Source organism: Eleutherodactylus coqui, chromosome 9 (assembly GCF_035609145.1).
Source record: "Eleutherodactylus coqui strain aEleCoq1 chromosome 9, aEleCoq1.hap1, whole genome shotgun sequence".
Taxonomy (NCBI): domain Eukaryota; kingdom Metazoa; phylum Chordata; class Amphibia; order Anura; family Eleutherodactylidae; genus Eleutherodactylus; species Eleutherodactylus coqui.
In genome coordinates, this window is record NC_089845.1 from 151,115,997 (window position 1) to 151,142,872 (window position 26,876).

General features: G+C 49.1%; 1 protein-coding gene across 2 annotated transcripts in view; it reads left to right on the forward strand.

Annotated features, from left to right (window-relative positions):
- The first annotated feature begins 804 nt into the window (after nt 1–804).
- The window catches only part of VIRMA (vir like m6A methyltransferase associated), a 39,711-nt gene continuing 13,639 nt past the window's right edge, over nt 805–26,876 (forward strand). The window contains exons 1-14 of one of the 2 annotated variants that reach the window (XM_066578639.1): nt 805–900; nt 3,636–3,751; nt 5,559–5,645; nt 6,628–6,676; nt 9,950–10,124; nt 10,832–10,960; nt 11,287–11,568; nt 12,626–13,781; nt 14,824–15,315; nt 16,762–16,916; nt 17,305–17,387; nt 18,790–18,883; nt 24,997–25,541; nt 25,625–25,860. In XM_066578639.1, the coding sequence (XP_066434736.1) occupies nt 838–900; nt 3,636–3,751; nt 5,559–5,645; nt 6,628–6,676; nt 9,950–10,124; nt 10,832–10,960; nt 11,287–11,568; nt 12,626–13,781; nt 14,824–15,315; nt 16,762–16,916; nt 17,305–17,387; nt 18,790–18,883; nt 24,997–25,541; nt 25,625–25,860 (3,662 nt within the window). In that variant the 5' untranslated portion in view covers nt 805–837. The remainder of the gene's footprint in view (nt 901–3,635; nt 3,752–5,558; nt 5,646–6,627; nt 6,677–9,949; nt 10,125–10,831; nt 10,961–11,286; nt 11,569–12,625; nt 13,782–14,823; nt 15,316–16,761; nt 16,917–17,304; nt 17,388–18,789; nt 18,884–24,996; nt 25,542–25,624; nt 25,861–26,876) is intronic. The other variant, XM_066578638.1, reaches the window with a different exon arrangement.

Here is a 26,876-nt window from a genome sequence, read left to right on the forward strand (position 1 = left end):
CACATGACGCGGCCGGCCGTGTCATGTGACACGGCGGCGGTAGGCGGGGAAGCGTTTTCACGCTATCTTCCGCTGTGCTACAGCGGAAGATAGCATGAACGAACGGCTTCCATTGACTGCAATGGAAGCCGTCCGTGCGTACACCCGCGGCAAATAGAGCATGCCGCGGGTGAGGACGGGTGATTTCACGGTGCGGAATTCCGCGGTGGCATTCCACACCGTGAGCCCTGAGCTATTAGGTTCAATAGAACCTAATAGCTGCAGGCAGCGCAGCGGATTTCCGCCGCAAATTACGCGGCAGAAATCCGTCCGTGGGAAGGAGCCCTTAGTATGAAACAGAATCCGCTGCGGATCCACAGCCATGCTGCATATTTTAACTGTTTTATATGCGGATATAACTGTGAAACTTGCTGAGGAAATATGTGAACGTGCCCTGAAATTAGAACTATCTTTGTTGCCCATAGCAACCAATCACAAGGCAGCTTTCATTTTACCAGAGCAGATTAAGAAATTAAAGCTGTGCTGTGATTGGTTGCTAAGAAGGTAGGGGGGAGACGGTCCTTTCTTCAGAGCTATCAGAAACCTGCTTTTTATTACAGCACAACACTATTATCCTGTTTAACTCTGTCGTCTACGGCCAATTTTACACAAGCGTATAGCTTCCTATGGAATGGTATTAAACCAACCATACTCATGGCGCCTTAGTAGCGACACTTTCATGACAGGCGGAGCCAATAGCCGCTCTACAATGTGATTGGCTGATGGAACGTCGCTCGCTGAGACGCTCTTGTCACTGAGCGGAAGTCCCGCCTCCTCACTTCCCCGCCCACACCAAACATGGCGGGTGAGTCCGCCATGGAGCTCTTGTTTTTAGATACTTTCAAGCACCAGAACACGGAGGTGAGAAAAACTGTCTTGTTAGTGATGGCGGCCGCTTGTGTTAGCAATGTCCCTGGAGGTGGTCCTGTAGGAGGGGCGTACAGGCTGCTGTGTACGGGGTAGTCATGTCGGAGGCCGCCTGAGGCCTGCTGCCCGACGCAGGAAGCTGCTTGTGTCCAGACCCGCCGGCAGCAGTCACGTCTTGGAGATGTTTCTATGCAGTTGTGTTAGTTATGACCAAGTTGCTGGGGAACTACAAGTCCCATAATGCACCGGGAGGCAGGCTGGTACTTGTGGTTCACCTGCTGTTACTTACACACTAGTGTCAATGAAAACTCCTCATAAATGTCAGCCTGTTACTGCTAGACTTGTGTTCTGATCTATTACGTTATCAGTATCTCTGCATGCTGTCAGTGAACGGAAGCCAAGGATCACAGCGATCACAATCCCAAGCCGGTGGGGGTGGGGCGACAGCGCAGAGCGGTTTTATGGATCCGTTAGTATTCACATGGGCGGCTGCGATTTGGTCAGGCTGTAACGGGTGCAGCCGGTGGGATCAGGATGGGCGCTCGACCTCTGAATCCCATTATTTAACGTGTCTCTGAGCGCCCGGAAGGAGTCCCAGGTAAGAGGACCCTTAGTGACAGCAAGCGGAGAGCTAGGAAAGGAAGCAGCCAGGTCATGTGACTAGATCACATGATTGTGAAAATATTAAAGGGCTTCTCCAGAACTTTTACTATTGGCCCATCCTCAGGATATGACATGACTAGTTGGTCGGAGGGATCCGCTGATCGGGATCCCAGCTGATCACCAGCCCTGCTATCAGTGGGGACAAATAGCGCTGTCCTTCTCCTAGTGGCCAGGTTTGGTGTTGCAGGCACAGCTCCCATTGAATTCAATGAGGTGTTCCTGGAGTATCAAACCGGCTGCTGCAAGCTGACTGCTGTGTCCACACTGATAGCGAGACTGGCGATCAGCAGGGATCTATAGCGGCGGACCCCTGCGATCGGCTATTGATGTCCTACCCCAACCATAGGCCATCAAGGCCAAACGTTCTGGAGACCCCTGTAATTACCTGGATGCGTCTCATGTTGTTCAGGGGGCTTCAGTCTTACAGTACATTATATTTGCATGTAATTTACTTTTGGTGGCGCCACCATAACTCCCAGCATGCCCGCTGCCTTGGGGTCATATTTGACTCTGATCTCTCTTTTACCCCCTACATCCAATCTCTGGCCCGAACATGTCAGCTGCACCTCAAGAACATCGCAAGAATCCACTCTTTTCTCACTGTGGACACGTTAAAAACGCTCACCACTGCCCTCATCCACTCCCGGTTCGATTATTGCAACTCGTTGCTGATCGGCCTCCCCTGCACCAGACTCTCCCCCCTCCAATCCATCCTGAATGCGGTAGCCAGGCTCATCTTCCTGTCCAGCCGCTACTCGGACGCCTCTGCCCTGTGCCAGTCACTGCACTGGCTGCCCGTTAAATACAGAATTCAATTCAAACTCGCTACCTTCATCCACAAAGCCCTCCACAGTGCAGCGCCCCCCTATATCGCCTCCCTCATCTCAATCCATCACCCAGCCGGGGCTCTCCACTCTGCTAACGAAACCAGACTGAGTGCCCCTTTAATTCGAACTTCTCATTCCCGCCTCCAAGACTTCTCCACAGCAGCATCGGTCCTCTGGAACGCACTACCAAAGGCTACCCGAGCAATCCAGGACTCGCAGAACTTCAGGCGTGCTCTAAAAACGCACCTCTTCAGGGAGGCATACCGCATTCCCTAAACAAACCCCTCTGTACTCCGCCTGATAACATGCTCCCTGACCTACTGACTGCAATCCCTGCTAGCCATCATAAACCGCTCCTGCAGTCATACCGTTTCTGCCGTCACACGGCTAAATGTCTGACCATTGTCTATGTGTATATCACCCCTCACTCTCCACCTCGCCATACCGTGCACATCATCACCAGCCCCCTTACCTTCTGTATCACCCCATTACTTGTAGTATGTAAGCTCGTTGGAGCAGGACCCGCACCCCTATTGTTTCCATCAACTGATTACTACCCTGTTTCCCTGAAAATAAGACATAGCATGATTTTCCAGAATTTTTGAGGATGCTTGAAATATAAGCCCTACTCCAAAATTAAGCCCTGCTAACAGTTAATTAAAAAAGTCAATTTAAATAGTGTCCAGGCAGCTATACATGTAAAAAAGTTAAACCTTTTTGAACAAAAAATAATATAAGACACTGTCTTATTTTCGGGGAAACACAGTATGTAACTGTGGTTCTGTAATTTTTGTACTTTTGTCTTTCTGTATCCCCTGTCTATGTAAGCGCTGCGGAATATGTTGGCGCTATACAAATAAAGATTATTATTTTACCTGTCTTTTTGCTTCTAGGACATTAAATAAGTAAATCTTATTATTTGTATAGCGCCAACTTATCCCGCAGCGCTTTCAGGTAATTATTACTTATTACCCCCCACCCAGCTGGGTGCTCATTACCGACCTCGGAAGGATGGAAGGCTGCGTCAAACCTTGAGCCGGCTACCTGAACCATGCGGGGATTGAACCCACAACCTTCCTCTTAGGACTGCATTCTGCGGCCTTAACTCTCTGCACCACATAGATATCACTGGGGGGACCCCACTCTCAATCAGCTTGTGTCGGGGTCTGACTGCATTTGCTCCTCATTTCTTCCTATAATCCCGCCATTAACCCCGTGTTTACCACTTTGTATTTCCAGCAAGGTAGTAACGTAGACGTGGTCCGATTTCCATGTGTCGTGTACATCAATGAAGTACGAGTTATCCCACCCGGGGTGCGAGCGCACAACAACCTGCCGGACAGCAGGGCTTATGGGTGAGTAATAGTAATAGCTTTCTGTGATGACCAGCCAGGCTACATTTGGAGCCTCCAGCATGAAGGATCTCCTATATAAGCCAGTTGGCTTTGAGGTGTCGTGCCAAGTTATAAACTTATCTCTGATGTGATTGGTGGGGGTCTGACGGCTAGGACCCCCACTGATCCTGAGAACGGGGGTCTGCTCGGTCCACGATTGAATGGAGCAGGGGTTGTGCTGGTGCTCCATTCACTTTAATGACCGTGCCGGAGTGCTTCCGTAATCTCTGGCACTGCCCATGAAGTGAGTGGAGCAGCAACGTGCCTGTGCGGCCTCTGCTCCATCCACTTGGGGACTGACCGGACCCCCATCCTAGGGATTGGAGGGAGGTTCTCAGGGGTCTGATCCCCATTGATCATAAAAGTATCCCTTTTTGTATAACATTGGGGGGTAATAGGCTGAACTGGATGACTTTTTTTCAGTCTTGCATACTGTGTCACTATGACTCGGCACAATCCCTTTAAGGTCCCTTTAGATGGCGAAGTTCTTAACATAGTGTTTAAGGCTGAAAAAAAGACATATGTCCATCCAGTTCAGCCTGTTACCCCCAATGTTGATCTAGAGGAAGGCAATTACCCCCCCCCCCCCACAAAAAAAAAACCCCAAAAAAACCAATGAGACAGAAGCCAATTTTCCTCATTGATAAAAATTCCCGACTCTAATCTGGCAATGAGAATAATTCCTGGAGCTCCGCCCCTTTTGTTATAATATGTAGTATTGTAACACTCAGGAAAGGCGTCCGGCCCCTCTTGGACTTCTTAATTAATTTTTGCCATCACCACGTCTTTAGGCAGAGAGTTCCACAGTCTCACTGCTCTTACAGTAAAGAACCCCCTTCTGTGTAGGTGTAGAAACCTTTTTTACTGTAGATGTAGTGGATGGCCCCTTCTCACAATCCTGGGTATAAATACATGATGGGAGAGATCTCTGTATTGTCCCCTGATACATTTATACGCAGTTATTACGTCGCCCCTCTGTTGTCTTTTTTTCCCCTAAACTAAATGCCGTGATGTAACGAGCGCCGATCGACACTTATTTGTGGGGACGAATACGATGGTTCATCCCCGAAGGCTGGCTCACCTCCCTGCTCACCACCAATCGGCAAATATTTATATGCTTGTTGAAACTGACCAATCAGGTGAACATTGAGCGTCGGTTGGCTGATCGTCCCTTTACACCGTCGATCGTCGGGGTCACAAGTGTTTGCAGGATCATCTGTGCCCTATAGTCAGCCTGTGTAAAGGGGCCTTTAGTCCGGCGTGGCTGGTATCGCTACACTGTGGATCTAGCAGAGCATCATTGCCTTATCTGTTGTTTTAAGTGTTTTTCAAGACCTTCTCCTTCCTGTCAGTGAATGGAAATCTTCCCAGGGTTTGTGACGGCTCTAAGTGAGAGGGACTAAGACTGGGTTTGGAATTTTGCTGCCGCCACTAATCCCAGGATTAGTTAGCCATGTGGACAAGATTTCTCAGAAATCTTGTCCACACGGGACGGCAAAGCCGGTGCTGCAGCGGGGATTCGCCGGCCGCAGCAGGTTTATTTTTTTTATTCTTCCTCTGCGGCCGCGCTCTCCTATATGGGCGCACCGGCCGCAGCGGAAAAGCGTGGTCGTTTCAAAACCCGCAGACAGCTCGTGTTTTTTCGCTGTGGCCAAGCTGCGAGATTTCCGCCCGGAATCCACCCAGTCAGAGCCCAGCCTAAGGCTGCAGAGGACTCCAGGCCGATCCGTTTGACCCCGACTGATAATGAGTATATTCTTTCTTGCAGTGAGACCTCGCCGCATACGTTTCACCTGGACCTGTTCTTCAGCAATGTCAATAAGTCAAGTGCCAACGTTTTTGACCGACTGGGCAGGTTTGTACAAAGTTCTCTTGCTTTGTCTTGAAATGTTCTTTTTACATATTAGATAATGTCTATTAAAGAGGAATTGCACTTTTTATAAACTTTTAACACATTGACGTGTTTAAAGTTTAGATTAGTAGGGGTCTGCACACTCCCCCCCCACCCTGCTTACTGCTCAAATGAAGTCTATGTGCCTGTCTGCTGCTGAGAGGTGCCAGCGAAGACGGCCGAAGGGGTGCAGCGCTCAGGTGAGCACTGCAGCCCCTTCATTTGAGCGATTGCGGGGGTCTCGGCCTCCAGACCCCTGCTGATTAAAACTTTTTTAACATGATGTTGTAACATGTCAAATGTTTTTAAAAAGTGCAGTTACTCTTCCAAAATGCACCATCCTACCAAAGGGACTTGGACACCTGAGCAAGAATCAAAAGCAGTCTTTATATATGTTAATATTGAGTGGGGCCCCCTTGGCCCTAATGACATCGGATACTCCCCGTGGCATTCTTTCTACTAATGCCTGATACACTTTAGCTGGGATTTCCCTCCATTCATCCTGCAAGTGTTGTCATTGGATAGTTGAGCATTTGGACGCGTTTCAGAGATGAACTCTCCTTCCTGCATCACTATTGTTTTTGACTTGAGGAAGGAGCGCTCGCCTCTGAAACGCGTCCCAGTGGATATATCTGTGCATGCAGTAAAAGATTGGCTTTTTGGAATTATGGGCCTTTGACCTTTCTTGCTAGAGCCGAATAAGGGAGAGCACAACTAAGCAGGAGGTCTGCCTCCTACGGACAGTAAGCTAAAAGTGATTTAGGTTAGTGTCTGCAGGATGGGGTACAGCTGGTAGAAAGAACTGAATCATAATGGAGCTGGTGTCGCCACCTAGTGGCAGCAGCTATACCCAAGGTCTTTCTCTGTACTTCCAATAAACATGTTGAATTTTAATTTTTTTTTTACAGTAAGTAATTGAGATCCTGTTTTGTTTTTCTTCTTCCAGTTTGGAGTACGATGAGAATAATTCAATCATCTTCCGACCAAACGCAAAGGTAAAAGAACAAAATGAAATCCTTGTTGAACAATATAAGATATGTAGAAGCAATGGGGAGTGGAAGCATGAGAACGGCTGAGCTCAGGTTAAAGGGGTGTTCCCATCATGTGCATTTATAGCCTATCCAGAAGGTGTGCTGTGGATTCCTCAGAGGGTTCTAAGGGAATTCATGTGATAGGACCCTCGTTTCTTATATTTAAGGACTATAGTGATGGGGTCTGTTCCACTGTAATGGCGCACAGCAAATATAGTGCCAATATTCAAAAAGGGGTCAAAAGGTAAACCAGGAAACTACCGGTAAGTCTTATTTATATTGTGGGTAAGATGTTTAACCCCTTGAGTGGCACGCCCGGGAATTTTCCGGGACGAGCTCCACTGCTCATAGCAACATAGCCCGGAAGATTTCCGGGCTATGTATCACTATGGGAGCTGCAGAGCACAATGCCACAAGCTGTGACAGTGTGCTCTGCCTGCACAGTCCCACAAAGAACATAGCAAGGGCTTTGAAAAACCAGCAGAAGATATTGCAGATATGCCGGCAATCTCCTGCACTGGTTTGTTTACAGGTTGCCATAGAGACCATCGGCATGTCAGAAGCAAGCCGATGGTCTCTGTGGCAGGGAGAGCTGGTTGTTAGCTGTCAGAGGGCAGCTAGGTACCAGCTCTTACAGCAGGGATCAGAGAAAACCTCCGATCTCTGCTGTTAACCCTTTACATGCTGCAGTCTATGTGACTGCAGCATATAAAGGGCTGTGACTGCAGCATGTAAAGGGCTGTCACCATCGGACCCCCGGAATGTGATCAGGGGTGCTGATGGGTCCCTGTGGAAGTCCCCTAAAGGGACAAAAAAATAAAAATAAAAAAATTATAAAAACACTTGTCTCCCTTTACTTTGTAAAAAATCAAAAATACAATCACACATGTGGTATCCATGCGTCGTAATGACCCAGAGAAGGAAGTTAATACATTATTTAACCCCTTAATGACATGGCCCCTTTTTTTCTTTTTTCCCCATTTCTTTTTTTTTTTCCTCCCCCCCTGTTTAAAAAAATCACAACTTGTCCCGCAAAAAACAAGCCCTCATATGGCCATGTCAATGGAAAAATGAAAAAGTTATGGCTCTTGAGACGCAGCTGCAAAATTAGTTGAAATTCAATGATTAGACCATTTTAAAAAACCTGCCCTGGTGGGCACGACAGGGTGGTAGGAAACCTGCCACTCAAGGGGTTAAAGGGTTTCTAAGAGGCGCTGGAGGACCTCAAGGAAAATAGCTGCATGTCAGCATGGGTTTATGAGGGGTCTCTCCTGTCACACCAACCTGATCAGCTTCCACGAGGAGGTAGGTCCTAGACTGGACAGGGGAGTCATTGCATCTTGTGTATCTGGAAGAAGTTAGAAGCAGTGGCAGCATAAACCGGAGCAAATATTACAAAAGCAACCTTTTGATTTCTCCCTAGTCTTAAAATGGTAGGTTATGTTCTATCAAGGCTTAATAAAGGCTCATTAAGGGCCGAAGCGTAGCCTACCATTGCTGCGGTTTATGCTGCCACTGCCTCTAACTCCTTCTGGACTGCATGAGGTCGTTGGGCTCTGACCTACTATAGTGGCGGGCATCTGCCTTCCACCTCACCCCGAGGAGGTATATCTTGTGAGTGCTGCTGTATCTTTTTTTTCTCTGGATCTTGTGTATCTGGACTTTCCCAAAGCGGTTGATCCTGTGCTGCATAAAAGGTTGGTATTAGAGATGAGCGAACGTGCTCGGTCCCGCCCCTTTTTCGCCCGAATACCGCGATTTCCGAGTACTTCCGTACTCGGGCGAAAAAATTCGGGGGGCGCCGTGGCGGCACGGGGGGTAGCAGTGGGGAGTGGGGGGGAGAGGGAGAGACAGAGGGCTCCCCCCTGTTCCCCGCTGCTCCCCCCCCCCCCCGCACCGCCACGCCTCTCCCCGCCCCCCGGCGCCCCCCGAATCTTTTCACCCGAGTACTAAAGTACTCGAAAATGGCGGTACTCGGGTGCGTAAGTACTCGAAACGAGTACGTTCGCTCATCTCTAGTTGGTATATAAGAGCAGAATGCTTGGGCGAGAATGTGTGTGAGTGGGTAAGTAACTGGCTCAGTGATGGAAAGCAGAAGGGGGTTATAAATGGTACATACACTGATTGGGTCACCGTTACTAGCGGGGTACCACAGGGGGCAGTATTGGGCACTATTCTTTTTAATATATTTATTAATGACCTGATGGAAGGATTGTGCAGTGAAATGGCAATATTTGCAGATGATACAAAACTATGTAAAGTTTTTGGCACAAGAGACAACCGTATACAGCTGCAAATTGATCTGCATAAGTTGAGGGTTTGGACAGAAAAGTGCCAGACGTAAAATTTGGGAAGAAAATGTTTTCCTAAAATGAGGAAAATCTGCTTACACCTCTGGGTTTTTGTTTTTTTTTACTTCCTCTGAATCAACATTGTAGGATAATGGGCTGAACTAGATGGACTAAATGCGTTTTTACACACAACGATTATTACCCAAAATTTGCTCGAAAGCCATCTTTTGAGCGGTAATCGCTGTGTGTAAACGTGTGCCCATCGTGCTCTTACCGTGCACTTTTCGTCCATCGCTGAGTTCAGCTCCACTTAAAATCCATCGTCCCTGATAAGAGGGGACCGCGCGCTGAGTTCTCCGTGAGCAGCGGTTACATTCTTTCAGCTGCTGTCCCGCTACAGAACAATAGTGATGTATTTAGAGAACAGACCACCGCTGTTCTCTAAATACATGCACACGAAGCTAGTTGGCTGCTAATGGGCTGATTAGCCCACTAGTACCTATGCAAAATGATCGCTCAAAACTGTCAGATTCTGACGAATTGTGAGCGATCATCTGTGTGTAAATGTACACTAAGTCAGACCCGCACCTATTAGGAGAACATGAACCCATTTGCTGATATAAATCGTCTATCGTTGACTGTTTCACCATTGAGATGATAGAAAAGTGCTTAGGTTTGTATGTGATTCTCCATTGAAGTCTGAGAGTTGGGGAAAGAAGCAAGCAGCCATTGGCTCTCTATTCTCCCAGTATCAGCGTCACAGCGATGTCAGGCGTTTCTGATAATACCTCTGCGTATTCCATAAATGTACAGCATGGGAACACCCCTTCAACAGATGCCAGTGGGCTATGCAGCTGAAGTCATGTCCTAACCCTATAGTATGTGCGTACGGCTTTAATTCTGAATATTGCTGTTTATTAGTGCATTTGTTGTGTTTCTGAGTTAGGTTAATACAGACGGCCTGGTGCTGAAGGGTTGGTACAATTGCTTGACTCTTGCTGTGTATGGATCAGTGGACAGAGTTATTCTCAACCACGAACGAGACTCTCCTCCACCCCCTCCTCCACCTCCGCCACCTCCCCAGCACCAACAGATAGGGCTCAAAAGGAATCCCAAGCATGGTAAGTGTCCACAGACTATTTGGATGATGAATCGCTTCTTTGGAGAGTTGCCTTCTATGAGATGTCACTTATGCCGAGCGGCAGTGGATAAGTGACATCTCAGTAAAGAGATCTGGCCGACTGTTCCTTTAAATACAATTTGCTCTGTCTAGAGAACGCAATGATCAGTGCGGCCAGGGCCGCACAACGACATTTGTCGCACACCACGAAGATTGTGGTATCATGCAATTGATTGTCAATGTTGTCGCCCTGCAACCCAACCCAACGCAACTGCAACAGGACCGTCTCTGGGTGGATTTGGGTTGCAAGTCACATTCGGCTTTTCCACCATAGAGATCAATGTAGCTGCTATTTGCCTGCAGCCCATCTGTGATTTGGGTGTTGTTTAACGGCTAAATGGCAGCTCTGAAACAGTTGCAAGTTGCACTACTTTTTTGGGTTGCGCAACTTTTCTGAGACGGTCGTAATCCAGGATTTAACCAGAATTTGTGAATGCTTTTGTGTCGAGGTCGTACCTGTAACAGATTCTCGTTAAGCTCATGGACCACCTGCCCCTTATATTTACTGCATAGATTTAACCTCTTGGGTGGAGTTCTGTAATTTTTGGCATTGGCTTTTTGATAATTTTATGCCTCCTTTTCTTCTTTGCGTGCTTGTGGCTATATATTGGGATATGTAGGTTGCATTTGTCTCTCTCCCCTTCTTAGTTGAAGAAGACAAAGAAGACCAGTACAATGGTAGTCCACCAAGACCGCAGCCAAGAGGGCCTAGAACTCCACCCGGTCCTCCCCCTCCCGATGATGATGATGACGATGATGAGCCAATGCCGGCTGCAGGTAAACCTCTGCTAGTTCATTGGCAATAACGTCTTCAGCTTTTACTGATTCTTGCCCTTTCCTGCATGAACGGGGCTCTCCGATTAGTAGGTATTTTAGAGCAGAGGATGGGGTGCTGATAAGGCTTGGACTAACTCATATGTCGTCTTGCTCTTCCAATATGAAACAAAGCGAACTCTCTTACTTGGCGTTTTTGCTTTGAACGTGTTCCCGATTTCACCGAAAATTAATGCAGATCTTTTGGAATGAACCGCTTGGTCGTATTGTTACTTTTTATTGAACGGATCAATTTAAAATATCTTTTATGTACTTTTTTGTAATATTAGGAGCAGAAAAAGAGGATGACCGCGAACAAAGGGAAGGGTACTTTGAGCCCATATCTCCGGATCGAGTATCTATTCACCCTGATGGCACTTACTCAGATGAAGAGGAAGGGGATGATGATCCTCAGGATGATGGAGATGAAGATGATGATGAGGAGGATGAAGAGGATGATGACATGAATGCTGAGGATGACGACGACGACGATGATGATGATGATGTGCAAACAGGGGACAGCATTGCTGATGAAGATGATGATGAGGAAGGGGACGAGGAAGAAATTGAAGGTGATTTTGACCTTTTGTTGATATCGACACTGTTCTCTTGCAGCACGCTGTATATGAGCTGAAGGCTTGGAGTGATTCAGTGAGAGTGGTCTTTTTTTGTTTTTTTTTCCTTCTGACCTGTCTATTTTAGTAAATCCGTGTTACCCATAAAATGACACTGGGGCACCATCTCCTACAACTTTGCCATGTGCTGTTCTTTTTGGACTCCCTCTCAGAAATATATAGCCAAATTGACTTCTGGGTGTTACCATTCCTCTTGTCAATGAGGGTGTGACGCTACACATGCCAACACTGTCCAATAAGTGCTGACGACTGTGTACGGAACCGCCCCATTGGCAAGAATAATCGTAACACTCGGCTGTCACTTTAGTCATACGTTTCCAAGAGGGATTACGAAGGAACAGCACAATGTAGATTATGGAAAGTGTCCCAGCATTGTTACTTCATGGGGAACGCAGGTATTTACTAAAGCAGACGTGTAAGGCCGAGCTCACACGGGCGGATTTGAATTGCAGAGTCCACGTGGATGATACATGGGCATTGCAAGGCATGAACTATCGCTCGTTCGCTCAGACGTGCGGGTAGGAATTGCGTATTCTGTGAGTGGAAGAAAAATCGCAGTGTGGGGACGGCCTCTATTGAAGTCAATGGATGTGAGTGTTCCCATTGCCCATACGCAATTATCATTGCGTATGAGCTGCGGAAACGCTCGCTGGTTCATAGGAAAATTGATAGAAAAGCCGAAGGAGCAAGAGATCTTTCTTCCGCACGGACGATACACTGTGCATTGCATACATCCGCTCGGAAAAATGATCGTGTCCGCAATCTTCGACGCAGTTACTTTCCGCAACGTATCGCAGATCTTCTGCTGCAAAATCCGGCCTAGTGCCATTGCCCCTAATAATGATCTATTAGATTCCATCTCCTCTTTCAGGGACTGTTAGGATGGGAAAGAATCAGTCTGGCTGCTATTGGCACGGCTCCGGTTTTGCTTTTGCTCCAACTTTGATTCTCACCTTTCTTGCCTTTCCCTAATGTAAGCTTTTGTTGATTGCAGGGGATGACGGCTACGAACAGATTTCGAGTGATGAAGATGTGATCGCTGACTTTGAACGGGAGGCATTTAAATATCCAAGTTTTGATATTGACTATACGCCGGAGGATTTAGCTTCTGTTCCCACTATGACTTATGATCCTTATGACCGGGATTTGGGGCCCCTTCTTTACTTTAGCTGTCCATACAGAACTGCTTTTGAGAATGAAATTGGCAAGCTGCGGGACCAGGACCTCGATAAGGATACCTCCGGGGCCAGTGAGGTGTCGCTGAAGCTGTTGGAACTTCTCGATCTCTATCAAGATGACCGAGGTGCAAAGTGGGTGACGGCGCTGGAAGAAGTTCCTAGCTTGATAGTTAAAGGGTTAAGTTTTTTAGAGCTTAAAGAACCAAGTCGAGACCATCTGAGTCAGTTAGCGGACTGGGCCATGCAGGCATTGGACTTGCAGCTTGCTCTCCAGCAACCAATCGCATTGAATGTCCGTCAGCTCAAAGCGGGCACTAAGCTGGTGTCATCCCTTGCAGAATGTGGCGCTCGGGGGATCGAATCTCTGCTAAAGGCTGATGTCATTGCCAAGTTATACGATCTTTTGTTTGCAGACCATGTGTCGTCATCCCTTAAGCTAAATGCATTTAAGTCGCTGGATGGTATCCTCAGCACAACCGAGGGAATGGAAGCCTTTTTGAAAAATCCTCTAGATTCACAAGGAAAAAGTGGTTACCAGAGACTCCTGGAGCTCATCCTCATGGATCAGACGGTCAGGGTGTTCACCGCTTGCTCGGCGGTCCTCCAGAAGTGTCATTTTTATGAAATCCTTTCTGATGTAAAGAGAATGGCGGACCAGTTAGCCGACATCCCTCCTCCGCCACCTCCTACCGACAGCAAAGATGCTGACCAGGAAACGCCAGCTGCGGTAGAAAGACCGGGCCGAGACTTTGACAGCGAGGTGGAGGTTCCTATGGATATGGATCATTTGTTGGAGTCCTCCAGTATCAGTGAAGGAGACTTGGAGAAACTGCTTGGTCTTCTCAATGAGATTTTTCATCTTTTAGAGACTGCACCTCACTCTATGATCCAGCCTCCTGTGAAGTCTTTCCCAACTTCTGCCAGAATCACTGGCCCCCCAGAACGGGATGACCCTTATCCTCCTTTGTTTAGGTAAGGCGGAAGTGCTGGCAGGTTGGTGCAGCGGGGTCTCACCACTCCTTAGACTGAGGATCCTGAGCGCCCCTCGCTCCCTACACCCAACCTCAGGGACATGAAGATTGGCTTGAGCGACGGTCACGCTTGCACGGTGCCACTCCAAGTGGGCTGACAGATAGCAGAGAACAATAGTAATCCCCTTTATATAGCACACGCATACCGTATTACTCAGCATCGTACATCAATTGATATTTGGTTCTGTCCCCACTGGGCTTACAATCTATATTCACCTATATGTGTGTTTTTGGAGCGTGGGGGGGGGAAACCCACGTAAACATGGGGAGAACATACAAACTCTATGTAAGTGTTGGCCTTGGTGAGATTTGAACCTAGGACCCCAGCGCTACAAGGCAGCAGTACTAACCTCTGAACGCTCAACTATTTCCAGCCGTCCCGTAGAAGATGAATGGAGTAGCACAGCGCATACGTGACCATTTAATATGCTGCTTACTGCAGGGGTCGAAGTGAGAGGGGGACATGGGACCGCCATTCTGTATCACCTGACCTGTGGATAAGAGCTAAAAGTCAGTTTTGGTACAATCCCTTTAATTTGTGCATCTTCAGTAGACATGAATGCATAAAGACCTACGGGGACATAAAGATGTCAGAGGGACGTCTCCTGATTGTGAACCGCCTAGAATGGGGAGACGGTCTGGGGGATCCATTCCTGCATAGATGGTTATTTACTCGACCATGTAATCTCCCCATTACCTTCTGCTGGATGGGTTGTCTTCTAGGCTCGTGCATGGCACTGCCAAATTGCCTGACTTCATTACAGAGGGTGTATTAGCCCATAGTCATAGTCCTGGCCTCCAGGAAAAAGATGAGCTGTCCGAACCATTGATTATTTTGTATTGAGACTTTAGACGGTCATGGGGCTCGTCCTGCCCTGGCGGGGCTCGTCCTGCCCTGGCGGGGCTCGTCCTGCCCTCGCGGGGTCTTTGTGTAAAGAGTGGTTTAATTATTTTTTAATCCCCCTTTTCCCCTCTTTTCTCAGGTACCTCCACAATCACCAGTTCCTGGAGTCGGCTACTGTGCTTCTCTCCATACCCGGGACAAGTTCGCACCCTGGCGTTGTTCAGGCCATTAGGGAGATACTTCAGTTCCTGGCACAGTCTCAGAAAGGACTCTTGTTTCTGTTATTTGAGAACGAAGCGACAAATCTGATCGCCAGGGCTCTGTGTCAGGCAGCCGAACAAGATCAGGATGACAATCTGCAGTCGGAGGGGAACAACGAAGACTCTTGTGCCTTGTGGCTTCTTCATGCCACCCAGGCTCTGCAGTACATCTCTGAGCTCTTTAACCACTTCCAGCATTGTACAGCCACTGAGGAGGCTGACCATGCCAATCTACTGGGCATACTGCACAACCTCTACCTTATCACCTTCAATCCCATCGGCAGGTCTGCAGTCGCTCACGTCTTCAGCCTTGACAAAAACCTGCAGTGCCTCATAACCTTGATGGAGATTTGCTCTAAGGAAGCCCTCGGGTAATTTACTTGCTGCATCTTTTGCTTCTCGCACATAGACTAGTTGGCCACCATCCGCTTCGATTTAAGCACTTTAGTGCACTAAAACTACAAAATCTACAGTTTGACACAATTTGCCACTGACTGCCCCCACAGTTGTACCCACAGAGTACCCACAATCTGGCATGGTGTTTAGTGGGGGGTCTCACACTGTCCCACTGGTTTAAAGGGGTTGCACAGCATTAAGTGAGAGTGTATCTTTTTTTTGCTTCCTCTTTTTTTACGGATATTGCAGCCATGACTTTTTCACTTGAACGGTATTAACCCTTTCCAATCCAACTTTGGATTCAGGGTTTCTTTCCTAGGGGAGGGAGGTTTCTCTTTCTGCCGTTATACAACAGCACCATCTGCTGGCTAAAGTCAGTACTGCAGTATGTGACGCATTGGAGAGGCTGCGACAGCAGAGCGGCCTGCAATATACAGTAAGAATACCCTGTCGACCGTCTTCCAACATTAGAGCTATACAGGCTTCAAAACAGAATGTCGGAAGATATCTGACAGTGGATCGGAAAGGGTTTTAAAGCGTTTTCTGGGACTTAGTCAATTTTTGATCAGTGGATGTCTGATCTCTGCCAATTAACATAACGAAGTGGCCATGATGCTGCACCAACTCCTTGCCATGGGTCATCCATACAGATGACTGTGCCTGCAACTGCAGCTCAGTCCCATTCAAGCAAACGGGACTGAGCTGCAGCCACACTTCTCTGTACAGCACTGGCGCATCGTAAATGAGGAGGAGGGTGCAGCGCTTTCTGAAACAGAGGCGCCTTCTGGAGTTTCACCGATAAACATTGATGAACTATCGTAAGGATAGGCCATCAGTGTTTACCTAGGTACAACACCCTAATGTTTGTCTGTGAAGCTATTTGTCAAACGTGTCGGCAGTGGAGAGCAGAACTTGCAATAATCTTGTGAGTTGAAAACCATGAAGATTGTGCTTTAAAGGGTCTCTTTAAGCCCTGTAAAATACGTTATGGGGTCTAAAGGTGAGGGCATGGGGAGTGCGGGTAGCTGGGTCATACTCAGCGGGTGCCCCTCTCCAGCGCTGTACCTCCGTGAAGTTGGCGTGCGCACACAAAGTGACTGTTTTCAGACCGCTCTGAGTGCGTTCTCTCCCATAGGGATGATGGAAGAGCCTTGTGAACATACTGATTTCTCGGGGACACAGCGCTAAAATGAGGCATCTGGTGAGTATTGGACACAGTTCCCTCTCCCTCACCTATCAGCCTCATGACATAGTTTAAGGGGCTCCAAGGTGATGCAGGATCCCCATAAACATCTTTAATAAAGACTTTCCTTTTAATGCACCTTTTTAATTGCCGGCCAGATTCCTCCCTCCTCTTCTATTTAACTGCACATCTAATGATCAATGAACAAGAGCTAAAGAATTGTGTGCCTTCCTTTCAGGGATACAAAATCCAAGAAGTCGGTGGCTTATAATTACGCCTGTCTGCTGGTGCTGCTGGTGGTGCAGATGTCAAATGATGTGCAGATGCTGGAAACTCATTCTGCACCCCTGCTGAAGCTCTGCAAAGGGGATGAGAACAATGCCAAGTTACAAGGTAAGAGCTTGTACCCCCTCGTTCTTGCATCTGTGGGGTGCCGGTTGTAGGCCCTCATACATGTGACCTCTAGTAATGTCAGTCAGAGATATCGTGACTAGAGATGAGCGAGCACGCTCGTTTAAGGCTGATTACTCAAGCACCATGTGGTGGGGGGGCAAGGGTGGGGGAGGGGAGAGAGATCTCTCTCACGGGCCCCCTCCTTCCCCACATGGTGCTCGGTCAAGTAATCCGCCTTAAACGAGCGTGCTCGCTCATCTCTAATTGTGATGTTAGGATTTTTTTTGCAATAGTAGAATTGGATTTAATTTTCTATTTTTTTTTTACCAATTTCTTAAACCGTTTAATATAATCACCCATCAAGGCCTCTTGACAATTTCTTTTTCAGAGCTTGCAAAGTGGCTAGAGCCATTGAAAAGCATTCGGTTTGAGATCAACTGCATTCCTGAACTGATTGATTACATCAAACAGGTAGGTGACCCGCCGGCCACGTGACACAACTTGTTTTGGCAGTTTAGGAAAGTTTACTTTTAAGCAGTGTTCTGGGTAATGGGATACTGCAGGCGGAATGATCTGTTTATACAATTACTTTATTAATCGCCTACATCCCGTAGACCAAAGCTGTTCAACCTCACTAGCTGCAGGTTGTAACTACAACTTCAAAGGGCTGTGCGGTTTCACAATAAGGAGTGGAACATACATTACGTTCTACAAATCCGATTGGGCATGACATTTCTCAATCATCAGCCTGTATGAATATGCCTGCGATCAGCTAACGAATGAGTCGTAACAAGCCATGATCGGCGTGCTATGCCGTTGGTCAGGGCTCATTAATGAGACAGTGCTCGCCTCTCATCAGCCCCTGCAAACAGATGAGTGGCTCCAGTCCTGGTATGTGCATCCAGGGGACATTAGAGGTCACAGCATCACCATCCCACACCCCTCACTGTGGAATAGCCCATTAGCCTGATATTACCCCCATTAAAACTTAACTTTTGTTATATAACTTAAGATCATCTCATTTGCCTGTGGTTAAATTAGCAGACTGTTTGCACGGTGCCCCTAGATCCCTAAAGACATAGCCAAGGCATAACCGTATCCCTGACGGATGACCTGTATATAGTAGTGTGCAGATGCTAGTTGTCACTAAAATGTAGAAGTATTATAGCCTTTTCATATCCTCCCACACTCCTGGCATCATGGCACTCAGTATATAAGTGCTGATGCCAGGAGTTCGGATGGTGACGATGTGGCCTCTGATTGGCTGCAGCAATCCCTTGACCTCCGCCGGACCTACGTACCGAGAGCTGGAACCGCTCAACTGTCTCATGGGGACACTGAAGAGAGGTGACCATTGCCTGTTTTTTATTTTCTGCCATGCCCAGCTGTTCAATTTTTTTTGGTATTTATTTTTCATGGGGCCTCATGCATGTGGCAGCCTTTATAAGGCCCTGGGCTGCCATGGCAACCAAATGGCACCTTACAATGTCATCGCAAGTAGGATGTTTGGGATCTACGAACACCGATCGTGGCTTTTAAATACCACTGTTGGAATTGACGGGCATTTAAAGGGTTGACAGCTGCGATCATCATGAGTCTTGATCACTGCTTCTGCAGGCGGGTGTCTGCTGTCAAAGACGGCCAATTTCTGCAGTGTATGTAGTACGATTGGGTCCTATGCCTGCTGCATACAAATCCCACACCATACATATTATGCCCTTTAGGGTGAAAGGGTTAAAATAAAAAAGCATTGAATTTGCTTAAACGAAATAATAAGTGTACAGTTCAGGAAAATCGTATCTTGCGGGGTTTGATTAACTGTGTTTTGTGTGTATAATATATATATTTATTATTTGTTATATTGCATTTTTAGAATCTGGACAATCTAATGGCTCCAGAAGGCGTGGGACTGCTGACGGCGCTCAGGATACTTTGCCACGTGGCTTGTCCACCTGCTCCAATTGAAGGTAGGTATAGGTCAGGAAGGGTGTCATTTCTCCTTAGGGAGAGCACCTCGATGGAGCGAGGAGACTTTTAAGGCCATCCATGCTCCTCTGGGAAATATGCAAATAAGGGTGATGGAACCATACTTCTACTTCGCCACTTATTGGAAGGCAGCATTCCTGCAGGTCAACGTCAGACTCTTTAACAAGCCTTTTAACAATCACTGGGAATTGTGAGCCAAAGCAAAATCTTCTCCAGAAGGAAAAGATAACCAGGTACAGACATCCGTTTTGGGGTGATTGCCCCTCATCAATGTGTAGCAGGTTTCTGGCTTGGCTAGTGAGAGGCCTATAGACATGCGTCAGGCAGGGTATCGTTTCTCCTTGGGGAGAGCACCTAGAAAGGGGGAGGAGACTTATAAGGCCATGCATGCTCCTCTGGGAAATATGCAAATGGAAAGATGGAACAATTCCTCTACAGCGTCGAAATAGATGTCTGCACGGTTATCTCTTCCTTCTGGAGAAGATTCTGGCTCACAATTCCCAGTCATTGTTACAAAGTCTGACATTGACTTGAAGTAATGCTGCCTTCCCATTTGCACGGTTTGGTCTAGTCCTGCCCTGCAGTGCTGGTAAAGCCCATTTCTATATCCATATTGTCTAGTTAGTAGTGGTAAGCCTCGGCTGGGTTTATCATTGTTCATGATCGCTCCTCTCTGTGCACAAGCCCATTGTAGTGGCATTCGGTGACATAGCTGTGGGATATATCACAATGCACTAATGGTCACCGACTAGATATTCTACTGATGTAATGCTTTTTTCCCCTCGTCATCCTGACAGCATACACATGGAGGATGTCCACTGGACCCCTGTTGGGACAGGAAGCGGAAAAACATACAAAAGGCACCTCCCGCCACCAGCTCACCAGTGTCTTCCTGTCCCTACAGGACAGTCCAAGCGGAAGCCTCCAGGTGTATGCTGGAGGCAGGAAAAAAGAAGGAAAATTCCTATGCAGCCTGTCCGCCCGTGGGGGGACGACTCTCTGGTCGGGCTGGCAGAGCTTGCGCGGGTGAGACCCTACGTGGGGACCCTCACCCGCAGGATCCAAACCAGCACCACGTTCCCTGCGGGGAACCCTTCCCTAGCGCGCTGCCCAGTGGGGTTGTCGCACTGGGAAGATATAGCCCGTACCTGCAGGGCTTGGAAGCCGCCTCCGGACATCAGGCACCCGCTCTGGACGTCGGGCCCGGGACCCTGGCTTCCAGAGATCCTCTGTCGGCGGAGCGGCTGAGCAGGTATGCCAGCGAGGGCGGGGGGGGGGGGGAGAGCGCGCGGCGCGGGCGACGGCGGCGCTCGATCCGACATCCCCGGACATCTATGCGCCCTCCTCAGGGCCCGACGCAGAGTGTATCCCCCGGGTCCGGCGCGGCGGCATGACGTCAGCACGGCCGCGTCACGGGGGGGCGGGGCCTCGAGGGAAAAGGCGCCAAATTCAAAAAAAAAAAAAAAAAGGAGAAGGCAGGATTCCCCACATGTCTTCGGTCTGCACCTAAGTAAAGATGTCGGCCAGAGAGGACACGGAGAGCAGCCCGCTGGTGAGTAAACCTCCGGGGGCTCACACCAGGGGTAAGGAAGGGTCAGGTGCTGGAAAACCCCCCCTTTCTTTTTCTGCTGTCTCTGTCTCTTAGGACAGAGAAGCACAAAAGGGCAGAGAGGCCAAGAAGCGCGTGCGCAAGTGCCCAGTCTGCCTGCGGCGACTGGACGAGGGACACACCAAACCCTTATGCGCAGCCTGCACAGAGAAGGTGGTCCGTGAGGAAGGCCCCTCGGGCATATCGGACATCCGAGCTATGATCCGCGAGGAGATCGAGGCCTCTCTCTCGTCTCTTTCCGTTCCGCCCCCCACGAAAAGGGTAAGGCGGTCACGGATAGAAGAATCAGACTCGGAGGAAGGGTTCTTAGAAGATTCCCCCTCAGAATCCATACCGCCCATGGAAGAAACGAGGAAGTACTTCTTCGCATCGGCGGATCTGGGGCAGCTACTAACAGCGGTCCGTCACACCATGCAAGTGGAGGAACGGACGCCGCAGCAGCCATCCCTCCAGGATACCCTGTTCCGGGGACTCATACCTCAGCCCAAACCATCATTCCCGGTCAATGATATCCTAAAACAGCTCATCTTGACCGAGTGGAAACAGGCAGAACGCAAGTTTTTCCTGTCTAAGGAGTTTAGAGAGCGTATGGTCTTCACCCCGGAAGACATTGAGTTCTTGGACACCGTCCCGAAGGTGGATTTGGCGGTCGCCAGGGTCTCGAAGAAGGCTGCCCTCCCCTTTGAGGACATCTCCCAGTTGCGGGACCCACTGGATTCACGAGTGGATTCGGCAATGAAGAAGGCCTGGGAGTCGGCGGCCCTCACCATGAAGACCAACATTACGGCCACGTCGGTAGCAAGATCCATGACGGTCTGGCTAGACCAACTCCAGGCCCTGGTCTCGCAAAGGGGTTCGAGGGAAGATATCTCCAACTGCCTTCCCCTCCTCCAACAGGCCACCGGCTTCCTGGCGGACGCCTCGATGGAGTCAGTAAGGTTCGGGGCCCGGTCGGCGGCACTTTCGAACACTGCCAGGAGGGCCGTCTGGGTAAAAGCCTGGACAGGGGACAATGCCTCAAAAAACAGGCTTTGCTCTTTGCCCTTCCAGGGACATCGCATCTTCGGACCTTCCCTGGATACACTCCTGGAGAAGGCCTCAGACAAAAGTCAGGGGCTACCAGCAGAGAGACCCGTCAAGCGGCCTTCCTCCTCCTACCCTCCTCCCTTTGTCCCCCCGAGAACATACAGGGGGAAGGGGAAAACCGGACGCTGGTCTTACCCCAAAGGCGGAAAGGGTGGGAATCCGCCCATCGGGATCCGGCAGGTGGGGGGCAGACTTAGGGGGTTCGCCAGTAGATGGAGCGAAATAACCTCCAATCCCTGGGCCCTTCGCCTGGTCTCAGAGGGCTATAGAATTGAGCTTTCCGCCCCCCCTCCCCGGAGGTTCGTGGTTACCCCCTGCCAGTCACCCGCGTCAGCCCGGGCCCTCCAGTCGGGGGTACGGGACCTGCTATCCCTGGGGGCCATTATCCCGGTTCCCGTAGAAGAACGGTTCAAAGGCTGCTACTCCCCCTTGTTTCTTATTAAGAAGCCTAACGGGACCTACAGAGTTATCATCAACCTAAAATACCTGAATAAATCTATAACATACCGAAGATTTAAGATGGAATCAGTAAGATCAGCAATCCCCCTAATCACACCAGATAGCGTCATGGCCACGGTGGACTTAAAAGACGCCTATTATCATATTCCCATACACTCAGGCTCCCAACAGTTTCTTCGATTCGCCCTGGTGATAGAAGGGTCAGTCTCGCATTACCAATTCGCATGCCTGCCGTTCGGGATTTCCTCCGCACCTTGGGTATTCTCCAAACTAGTATTGGAGATGGTAGCAGCACTAAGGACGGACAAAGTACTAATTGTCCCATACCTCGACGATTTCCTGCTTATAGCAGGATCACCCTCGGAACTCCAGCACCGGGTCAACCTCACCCTCCACCTGTTCGAGTCGCTAGGTTGGATCATTAACTTCGACAAATCCAATCTTCAGCCCGAACAAAGGAAAAAGTTCCTAGGGGTCATCCTGGACTCACACCACCAGTGCTCTTCCCTCCCGCTAGAAAAGCAAAAAACGATCCAAGACGAAAGCCGGGCACTTTCGTTAGCCTCCCAAGTTTCCCTTAGGAGAGGCATGAGGGTCCTCGGTCTCATGACAGCCTGTATTGGAGTAGTCCCGTGGGCCCAGTTACATGGTAGAACTCTCCAGGACTTTATCCTGAGCAACTGGGACAAATCTCCAGCTTCCCTGGATCAGGAAATCACCCTCACTCACAAAGTAAGGTCCTCCTTGGGGTGGTGGACGTCTATCTCCAACCTCGCCAGGTCCACAAGTTGGGACCCGGCATCCCCAGTATCCATCTTCACTGACGCGAGCGCAACTGGCTGGGGGGCCCACTTAGGCTGTCGCTATGTCCAGGGGGTCTGGAACCAGAAAGAGGCCACTCAATCCTCCAATTACAAGGAGCTTTGCGCGGTCTGGAGGGCCATCCGTGACCTCGAGACAGAGATCGGGGGTAGACCCATTAAGATATTTTCGGATAACATAACAACTGTGTCCCTCATTCGCCACCAGGGATCCACGCGGAACCCCCGACTACAAGACCTGGCGGCGAAAGTGCTCGGGTGGATAGAGCAGCGGATGCCTTCCGTTTCAGCGTTCCACGTAAGGGGCCCAGAGAATGCCATGGCAGACTACCTCAGCCGCAGGAGGATAGACCCTGGGGAGTGGGCACTACATCCAGAGGCATTCCAATTGATTACAGAAAGATGGGGGACTCCAAAGGTGGATTTGTTTGCCTCTCGGGAGAACAACAAGTGTCCCCGGTTCTTTTCCAGGGGGGCAGACGGGGGCTCCCTGGGAATAGACGCACTATCCCAAGCATGGGAATGGGACCTGACATACGCCTTCCCACCTATCCCCCTGATCCCTCGGGTTCTAAAGAAGATCCAGGGGTCCCCGGGCTCCGTTATCCTGGTGGCCCCGTTCTGGCCCAAGAGACCTTGGTTCCCGCTCCTGGCCGCTCTATCAACACAGGAGCCCCTACATCTGCCGTGGAGAGACGACCTCCTACAACAGGGTCCCCTGATTTGCCCAAAAGCCCGACAGTTCAGACTAGCGGCCTGGAAGCTGTGCGGGTAAAATACCTGAACCAGGGCCTATCAGGGAGGGTGACCACCACCTTATGTGAGAGCCTCAAGGAGTCCACCAGGAACATATACACCAGGGTGTGGGACACCTTCTCTAGGTGGTTGGGGCACAGCATTCACGACCTCCAACAACCAGACATTAATAAGATTCTAGAGTTCCTTCAAGATGGACTGGACATGGGCCTAAAACCTGGTACCCTTAAGGTCCAGGTGGCCGCCCTAGGAGCCTTCTTTGACTTCCCGTTAGCCGACCATAGGCTAGTCAAAAAATACCTTAAAGGAGCAGTTAGACTTCACCCCTTTATAAGAAGAACCATGCCCCCATGGGACCTGAATCTTGTTTTACAGGCCCTTTGCGCACACCCCTTCGAGCCCCTGGAAGAACTCTCGGTTAAGACCCTCTCATATAAGGTTGCCTTCCTAGTGGCCATTACAACCGCCAGGCGGATCGGGGAAATCCAAGCCCTCTCTATAAAAACCCCATATATGACCATCTTCCCGGACAAGATAGAGTTTAGGCCCGACCCCTTCTTTCAACCGAAAGTCCTTACGGACTTTCACAGAGAGCAAAGAATAGTACTTCCCTCCTTCTGCCAGGAACCCCGGAACACTACGGAACAGAGGTTCCATAACCTAGACGTGAGACGAGCAGTTCTGAAGTACTTAGAGGTCTCACATACCTTTAGGAAAACTAATAACCTCTTCATTCAATTTCAGGGTCCACGCAGAGGAGGGGCCGCTACTAAGGACTCCCTAGCGTGGTGGGTCAGGAGGGCCGTAGAAGAGGCATACAGATCCCAAGGGATCCCACTCCCGGGCGAAGTTAGAGCCCATTCTACTAGGGCGGTCGCCTGTTCCTGGGCGGAGAGAGCCCAGGCGACAACCGACCAGATTTGCAGAGCCGCCACATGGCGGCCTTTGGGCGGAAAGTTCTGCAAGCAGTGGTCCCTCCCTAAAGCCCTTGGTTGTTGGTATTCCTCCATGTGTATGCTGTCAGGATGACGAGGGGAAGACAGGAATTAGGTTTACCTGTTAATTCCTTTTCTGGAGTCATCCTGACAGCATAGGGGCTTTTCCCTCCCCTTCAGTTATCCTTCTCTACGTGAGGTAACGTATTGTACTATGATTTCGGTATTAAAAATGAGTGATTAAGCAAAGCCGGGTCACTGTAGTTATTTGGTACACACTGGTGATCTGGTGGCGGGAGGTGCCTTTTGTATGTTTTTCCGCTTCCTGTCCCAACAGGGGTCCAGTGGACATCCTCCATGTGTATGCTGTCAGGATGACTCCAGAAAAGGAATTAACAGGTAAACCTAATTCCTGTCTTCCGTTCTAGGGCAGCAACAGGACTTGAAGTGGAATCTGGCCGTCATTCAGCTCTTCTCTGCTGAGGGACTTGATACCTTCATCCGCATCCTGCAGAAAATGAACAGCATTCTCATCCAGCCGTGGAGGCTGCATGTCAACCTCGGGACCACCCTGTACAAAGCAATAACCATCTCCTTGGCTCGCTGCACTTTATCGTTGCTCAAGACGATGCTTACAGAGCTTTTAAGGGGGGGCTCCTTTGAGTTTAAGGATATGCGGGTCCCATCCACTCTGGTAAATTTACACATGCTCTTATGTTCCATACCTCTTTCTGGCAAGCTGGACGGGGAGGAACAGAAAATTCAAAGTGATGCCATAGACATCTTACTGACTTTTACGCAAGGCGTGAACGAGCAGCTGACCATCTCTGAGGAAACGCTGGCCAACAATACCTGGTCATTGATGCTCAAAGAGGTGCTTTCTTGTGTCTTAAAAGCACCTGAAGGCTTCTTCTCTGAACTTGTCATTCTGTCTGAACTTCTTCCTTTCCCACTACCCATGCAGACCACTCAGGTAAACTCGCTGGCAGTAGTATCCGAGCTCTTCCTTACTTCTCTTCTGCTATTCTAGACATAAGGGTTTGTATTGTCTTACAGGCTATCGAGGCGCAGGACATTGCAGTGGCTTTGAACACCAGGAAGCTGTGGAGCATGCACCTTCATGTCCATTCCAAGCTCCTCCAGGATATCGTCAGGTCCTTCTCCGGGACTTCATGTCAACCTCTGCAGCATATGATCCGACGCGTCTGCATCCAGTTGTGTGACCTGGCCTCTCCCACCGCTCTCCTAATCATGCGCACAGTCCTCGATCTTATTGTGGAAGACCAGCAGAGGTGGGTCACCTATTTTAGATGTTGATTTAACCTTTTCCAATCCACTGTCTGACGTCTAAAGACATTCTGATTTGAAGGCTGTACAGCTCCGATGTCGGAAGATGTCCGTCAGGGTATTCTTACTGTAGATTACTGGCCGCTCTGTTGTTGGGGGCCTCTCCAGCATGTCACATACTGCAGTCCTGGATCTAGCCAGCAGATGGCGCCATTGTATAATGGCAGAAAGAGAAAAACCCCTAGGAAACCCTGAATCCAAAATTGGATTGCAAAGGATTAAAGAGAGTCTGTTAGCAGTTTTGATACTGCAGATCTGCTTGCTGCTCTGGGTGGAGCTGTTCTAATTCATACTGGAATGTTTTCTGTCAGTATTCCCAACTTGTAGGAAAATACGTTTTATCCCATACAGACTTCCTAACCCTACAAGAGCGGACATTTATGCCTTTCAGGTGCAGGGATTATATGGACCACGATCGCAAGCCGCTCCATACACAGCGGGTGCCGGCTGTAGTTTGTTTTCTTTTTTTGACAGCTGACCACAACAGCCTCGATCAGTGTTCATGCTGATTGCAGCTGTTAACCCTTTAAATGCTGCTGTCAATTCTCACTGCGACATGTAAATACCGCAATCACGGTTTAAGGGTCCCAAATGGCCCCCACACAATGGGATCGCGATGTGTCGTTTGGTTGTCATGGAAGCCCAGGGCATTCTGAAGGCTTCCATGAATGATAGGCCGCCTGTCCGTATACGTAAGGGGTTAAAGTTTCATGCATGGGTTGAATGAAATCAAAGTTCACCTCTTGAAAATGGTTGCTTGTGTATTAGAGAAATTCATTACTGGCTACTAAGACATAAACTTGCGCCTCTGTGGCCAGTTTTCCAGTCATACCTTTAGTGCCAGGAGCCCACATATAGTAGCACAGATGTGAGCTCTCTGCACCCCGGTAGTAACTTGGAGGAGATGCAGTACAGAGTTTCCAAAATACTTCTGGGGATCCTTTACGATGTGCGCTTCAGT